The sequence below is a fragment of the Cystoisospora suis genome, assembly GCF_002600585.1.
Source record: "Cystoisospora suis strain Wien I chromosome Unknown contig_3322, whole genome shotgun sequence".
NCBI classification, from domain to species: Eukaryota; Apicomplexa; class Conoidasida; order Eucoccidiorida; family Sarcocystidae; genus Cystoisospora; species Cystoisospora suis.
Window position 1 is genome coordinate 1 of NW_027156117.1, and position 6697 is coordinate 6697.

The window sequence follows — 6697 nt, forward strand, 5'->3', positions numbered from 1 at the left end:
GGCTGGCTGTCCGTGTCTGTGTCGGAGTCTCAGGAAGCCCCCTGTAAGAGACCGGGGTCAAGTTCCTTGTTTGTGTGCGTGATGCAAGTGTTTCATGCCAAGGACGTTTGAGAGGGCATACGCAGCCGGGAGCTATTGGGTACCATTGCTGATGTCCGGTCCTCGTGGTGAATGAAACAGATTTTCTCGAAGAAAGCTGTTCCCCTCATCAGGTGTTACAGGCGCTACGGTGATGCTGCCGCTATTCTCGGTCCAACGTTAAAAGCAGGGACGCACTGGAGGGAAGACGGACCGCCGCGGGGAGAACATGCGTCTCATGCACTCGTGGCAGGTTTTGTAGGCTCCGTCGTCTTGGTTTCAGGCGAGAGCCAGGGGAAAACTAGACATGAAGAGAATGCTGCGTTTGTGTCTTTCTCAGAGGTGTCATGTTTGTCTATGAGGAAGACGCCATACCCGCCGACGTTTGTGGCTTGAACGTGAAGGTGAGGGCTAACGAAGGCCGCTGTTCATGGAACAGTCACTATCGTAAATAAACTTGGACACTAGATGTCGGCTCAGCCACACTACGAGAACTGCTGAGTACATGGAGCGGGCAGAGTTGGGGCAGAGTACTTTTGTTCGAACCAGGGCAGCCGGGCACCGCGGCCCACCCGGCCGGGTCCAAGGGTAGCTCGTGTTTGCGAACCAGCAATTTCTTCACCAGCGTATTGCACCTCACCGGCTATTCTACGGATATACCCATTTGCATGTTTACGTGATGAGAGAGCTATATATACGTAGGTCACTAGAAAAATCGCGGCAGGTTTTCATTCGCGGTGTACCTGATGCTTGGGAGGCGAGTAATGGATGCTCTTTTCTCGGACGTTTCTTAACGAACTGACTCGAGCGTTTACGGAGAAAGCATATCCCAACGGGAGAGCCGACAGAGTTAATGATTCGTTGCCACGTTATTGTTGTAGGTTATCCGGCTCTCTCGGAGTCATCGGTATAACGACGCAGCAGCCGCGACGGACTTCTGGGCAAGCCTGGAAGATTTTCTACTTCAACCTCGGAAGCTATGTCTCGCTTTTGATCGTCGTCTTGATGCCTCAGGCGCAGGCGACTCGAGGACCAAAGTAGCGGGGGTGCCTGGAAGCGAAGCATACAGCGAGGGCGGTGGCAGTACACGAGGGCGGAGTTTTGGGACAGGCTACGGAGGGCACACGATGGACACGCAGCGGGGTCACCCAGGTCGCGAAGGACGATACGGGTATGCAGGCCAACGTGAGCAAAGTTTACACCAGCTGTGTAAAGCGTCTTCTCGTCATGGTCAATGTTGAACTAAAGCTGACATGGGATGGCTTACTTTCTGTTATCGGTTTGTGTTGGCCAGCGAACGAACCATAGTACGGAGGCACAGGGACTGGCCGCGTGTACTTGTTTGGTTTTGTATGAGTCTCTACTCCGAAGCTAAGGACCCCCTGGGCTGCGCCGTTTTGAACTTCGGAAGCCTCGTCAGGTGGTCGTGTCACGTATCGCTGACACTCCGGAGTGCCTTGTGCTGTGTAAAAAAGAGGCCTGAGTGGGAACGGTTGACAGAGGCCTCAGCGCAGACAGGACAGCCGTGAGCTGTGCGCACACAGTGCGTGATCCCTTCGTTCAATCGGAACGGTGGACGGGTCAGGAGTTTGTGCGCTAGCCCCTGTATTCAAACAGCCACAAGGGGGGTCAGTCGGTTTCCCCGCGCACTTGCAGAGAGTTAGACGCTGTCCGGAGCGGACCAGGTCTCGGACTCAGTTCGTGAAATGAAGCCTTAGGCCCACGCAACGAAGGCAAGCATCGGATCCATACACGTCGGTATTCACGACGCAGCGTCAGAGTAAGAAAGGCTGCGCCTTAGAGTAGGCCGTGTCTAAGGCCCACTACTCCGGCATCGAAACAACGAACAGCACGCGGCTCAGCGGCTGTCTAGGCTAGGGATGAAACAAACGCCACTTCTTACAGCAGAACGCCAAAGCCGTCTCCCTCTTCGCCCCCCACCGTATCCGCCTGCCTGCAGGCAAAAGACAACACTCTGACTATGGCTTCCCCGGGACCTAGGGCAGGCACGCATTACACTAGGGAGACGCTTCACGACGGTCCTGAGTGTCGGCATAGCGAGGACTTGCACGGAGACCCTTCTTCATATGCCCCCGTATGGCCGACAAACAGCCTTTGCAGCACCCTTCGCTGGTCGGGGAGTCAGTCCGAGCGTCGGAAGGGCTCACGACAGGAGTTGCTGAGTGTGTTCACACACTGGAAGTATGTAAGTGGCCACAGTTGGTTCTTTACCTACCAAAACACTGGTGCCTGTCCTGACTTGCCAGAACGCCGGGTAGTTAGCAGGAGCGTACTTGTCGTGTGCCCTCCTGAGAGCGTAACGTAGGAAAATGTGTGGGCGCACGATGCCGTAAAGCCGTGTCGCCGTATCCTGACCGGAGAGCCCCGCACGGCCACCTACCCGGGGATGGCCCCCAGTTTGTTGGGTCGCAGCGCCGCGATCCACAGGCGTGGTTCGGCCGCGATTCCGCGGTAACTCTGAGTCGAGGCATTGTCGTGACTACCCCCTCTCTTTGAAGATCTGTGTGGATGCACGTGACGAGCCTACGGGTGTACGAAGCAAGCGCCGAAACACATACCTGCAAATGCTTATGTAGTCCGGACGAAGCCTTGGTATTGGGAAGGTCAATGATACTCGCCTATGCTGCAGGAACCACACACGGACAGAAGCGGAACAGGGTCGTATGAAGCAGATTCTCGCTTTCCCAGGCGCCTGACAGTCAATTTACGCCCCTACAAGTTGCGTCGACTCTACACTTGCTGCACACGGATTTTTTGGCCGGGTACTTGTATCCGATGACAACAGGATCGACGAGGTCGTGACCTCTGAATGTAAGAGTGTCTCCAGAAACTGACTGTGAAGGACTACCCTGCGCTACGGTCAGACCATGGAAACTGCGTCTGTTCTATAGTCCTCACGAGGTGTGTGCGTTGGAGAGTTCATCCGCACGTCCAAGGACGAGCCTCTATAGCTTCGGCACTTTACTGTGTTTCTCACTGGAAGCTGACACAAAGGGCAACGAATCAGATCAGAATAGAGAATATCCCCGCAACGCTTACCGTGTCTTCTCAGCATCACACCCTCGGAAACCGTGGACGGCGTCTTCACAGAAGTGCTACCGCACGCGCACGAATTAGGGCAACTGGACCGTCGGCAGAGGCGGCCCCTACGACGACTGATTTCCACAGCGTGTCGTGTATGTTTCCGTGCTTTTTCACTCTGACACCTTCCTCTTCGTCCGTCTCATCGGGCCCGCGTGCCACTCCTTCCTTCGCCTCCTGTTCTTGTTCTCCACAAAGAAGCGTGTGATTTTCTTTTTGTCGCCTTGCAGAGCTGGTACAGTACTTCTTGTGCGCAGGAGGCAGATACCTGACGTGAGAACGCGAGAGCGGCAGCTTCCGTTTTTGGAGGAGCGAAGAGGAGACACGAGAGGGGCAGTTCAACGAGGGCAGAACACGGTCGCGCGTAGCGTTGGGGGCACGAGCTGCTGGGAGGCACGAACCTGGAAGAGAGGAGACATCCACATAATGCTGAGAGGACGGATCGAGATACAACGGGAGTAAAGATGAGGCATTCTCCTCATAACGCACGGGGAAAACTGGCAGTACGTCTGTGTCTGATCCCCCCTCTGCTGCTAGCCTTTCAGATCTCAGGCCAAGTAGGCCTCCCACGAGATTGTGTGTTGCTCTTCTCTCGTCTCGGTGTATATTACACGCGTGCTGGAGTCGTGCATTTTTTTGTGCCCGTCTGGACCGCCCCTCCTCGTCACCTGTAGAGGACACTGCCGGCTTGCAGTCCCCTCCATCCCGCCTGCCATCTCTAGTCGAGCAGATCCCTTCGCTAGCAGAAGCACTCAGGGACGCCCTGGAATCCTCGTCCACGTCCGTATCACAACTGCTGTGCGGAATCTGGTGCTTTACGTTGGCATCGCGCAGTCCCACCATAAGCGGTGCATCCTCCTCACTCCGCTTCGATGATTTTGCCTGGCTCATACCGGTATCCTCCATATTACCGTGAGCGGTAGTGGCCAATGCTTTATTTCTCTTCGTTTCTTTGGAGCCCCGGGAAAACGAGACAACCCACCGGGGGATGGGATGGACCTTCTGGGGTGCTCTTCTTTCGTTGCTACTGTCTTTTCGTTCTTCAATGGCATCACGTGACTGATCCCTCTCTTCACCGCCATCCACCTGCTCGTGCGCACTAGTCTCCGTCTGCCGTCTGCGGTCTTTCTCTGCCGCTGTCCGATCCTTCTCCCGTTCTCCGTCGCTTGCTCCTCTATGGGACCTACCCTTTTCTCGTGTTGTGGGAGATATACTCGGGAGGGTCTCTGTCAAATGCTCAACGCCCGCTTCACACTCAGGAGTGCCCCGCCCAATCTCCGTGTCGCTCGGCAGTACTCGCATCGACGGATCACCGCAAACAGTCGCCAGCCTCTTGGGGGCAGAGGGAGGAGTGGAGTGGAGCGAAGAACTGTAGGACGAGTGAAGGAGAGGCGGTGCGCAAGACAGCACGGAGGGCAGCATAAAGCGAGAAGAGACGAAAAGAGGCGAAAGTCGAATGACCGCCGCCAAGGCTCCCAAACCTCGGCGCTGGACACGTAAGCCTGATCTCCTCAGACGCAAATACACAAGCAGCTCGTGAAATGACAGTCGCGGGGAGCAGCACAAACCGCCTGCCACATGCCGGCAGAGACAGCCGGCTGAACAAGCGGGAGAATAGCTCGGACAAGACGAAATGCAGGCCGAATAACAGGAAGCAGTAAAAAAAGAGGAGTTTGCGCCCTCGTGAGAAGGGCGTTGTACAGTGTCTTGTTGCGTAGCCGCGTCAACGGGCGCCTGCGTAGACGTGTAATGTGACGCTTCCTTCGAGCAAGTGAAGGGCGCATGCCTTGCAAAGCCGCGCTCTGCACCTTGCTCGCTGGGGCTTGAAGGTGCCCGCGGGCTATCAGTTGTTTTTTTTTTTGGTGAGGTGAGGGATGCGCACGCATCAGCACGTGTCGATGGCGTACAAGGTAACGAGGGCACCGTTCTACGAAGTGTCTCCCGTTTTTCTTTCTTTTGTCCTCGAGTATATTCATCTTGCCCGTGCGTCTCCGTGTGGTTGTCTGCCCGTCTGCTATCCCTTCTAAGAGTGGCCGAAACCGCCCTCAGTGCCGTACAGCACAAGAGCGGACGTAGGAAACGAGGATGAAGGAGCGAAAGAATATCATTCAAGGTCAAGCGCCGTGCTGTAACGCTGTCAAAGATTCTTAGGGAGAGCTGCGCTGACGACGGCCCAGCGCACTCCTGCATGCAATACAGTACCTCCTCTACAGTTAAAATAAGGAGAGGTACAGAGACATATCTAGCTAAGGCAACTGGAAGAGTGGGGCTCCCTAAACCTCTCGAAGAGTAGGAGCCTCCGCACGGTTTGACGGGGACGCGATGGGACGCGTGCAGACCTACGCTGCTCCACCTCTTTCCCTTGAAGTAGAACAGGATTACAATACCTTCTCCTGGTAGTAATACAGAAGTCAGAATACTGCTATTACAACGACAGGAAGCTCCAAGTGATTCCAGGGACAACCACATCCCCAGACCGACGCTCTTCTTTCTTGACCCTCCGGCCTCGAGGCGCAATTTTTCGCCTTCTCGCCGAAGGCCCTCATAAACATCACCGAGGGAAACTAGATGGCGACTTTTATGAGTGAAGGGATTGAGAGGAGGGGTGCAGCAAGCGTCATCAGCAGCTGAGGAAGAAGACACACCCGCGCGGATCATCTGAGTCGGCTGCATATTTGTACCCAGTAAAGGGGACAGGAGGCAAAACTGTGACTTCCCGTAGCAGGTGCGAGTCTTTTCCTCAACATTATAGCTCACTTTAAGAACTGATGAGTGCTCCACCCTCCAGCTTGCGACTTGATACTGTCCCCTTTTTGTACCTTTTCAGTACCCGCCCACTGCTAAAACCCTGTCCCGCAGACCCTACCCGTAGCTAGTCGGCTCGGTGACGTGGATTCAGTCTTCACACCTCAAAGAGAAAGATGTACACGGAAATGCATCTCCTAGGCGATCCCCTGTCGCCTAGGCGAAAGTGTCGGGTGTAGGCCTCTTGACAGATGCACGCGCCTTTCGCATGGAGAAACTGCTGGAGACGAGTAGCCACAGACTCGACGACCTCAAGAGGATTCAGGACCGTTGGGTCAGTTCGCGGTTAGGGCGTGGACATCGCTAAGTGGTGTTCCTTTGGTTAGGATCCTGTCCTGACAAGCATTCCAAGCGGCTTGTTAGTCTTTATAGCGTCGATATTGAAAGCCAACAAGCAATAGTGCACCGCACGGACGAAAACCGAAAACTGCTACTGGGCAGTGGACAACCAAGAGTGTGTTTCTCATCCTGGCTTGCAGAAAACACACCCGACAGAAAAAGCAACCTGGCTCTACGGCGTCGCATGCACGCAGCCACTCCGAGGAAGTGTGCGGAAGGCGCTACACTGGAGCCACGTGAAAACTTGCAGGCGCACAAAGAGGAAGAGCTGACCGGCAAAAGAAACCCAAAAAGAAAAGGCAGACTAGCTATCTCGCCACCGGCGAGCTACACTCGGTGCATCATCCGCGCCGAGTGTAGCTCGCCGGTGGCG

General features: G+C 55.2%; 2 protein-coding genes across 2 annotated transcripts; one reads left to right on the top strand and one right to left on the bottom strand.

Moving 5' to 3' along the window:
- Positions 1 to 22: 22 nt before the first annotated feature.
- Positions 23 to 1447, top strand: CSUI_006548 (rna polymerase ii accessory factor cdc73). Its single transcript, XM_068066704.1, has 2 exons — positions 23 to 482; positions 960 to 1447. The coding sequence occupies exons 1-2, from the start codon at positions 426 to 428 to the stop codon at positions 1317 to 1319; spliced, it is 417 nt and encodes a 138-aa protein (XP_067921319.1). The 5' UTR covers positions 23 to 425; the 3' UTR covers positions 1320 to 1447.
- Positions 729 to 6662, bottom strand: CSUI_006549 (uncharacterized protein). The gene is made up of 4 exons (XM_068066705.1): positions 3139 to 6662; positions 2658 to 2722; positions 1346 to 2032; positions 729 to 1128 (listed from the first exon to the last, which is right to left on the bottom strand). The coding sequence occupies exon 1, from the start codon at positions 5851 to 5853 to the stop codon at positions 3184 to 3186; it is 2670 nt and encodes an 889-aa protein (XP_067921320.1). The 5' UTR covers positions 5854 to 6662; the 3' UTR covers positions 729 to 1128; positions 1346 to 2032; positions 2658 to 2722; positions 3139 to 3183.
- Between the last annotated feature and the right edge of the window lie 35 nt (positions 6663 to 6697).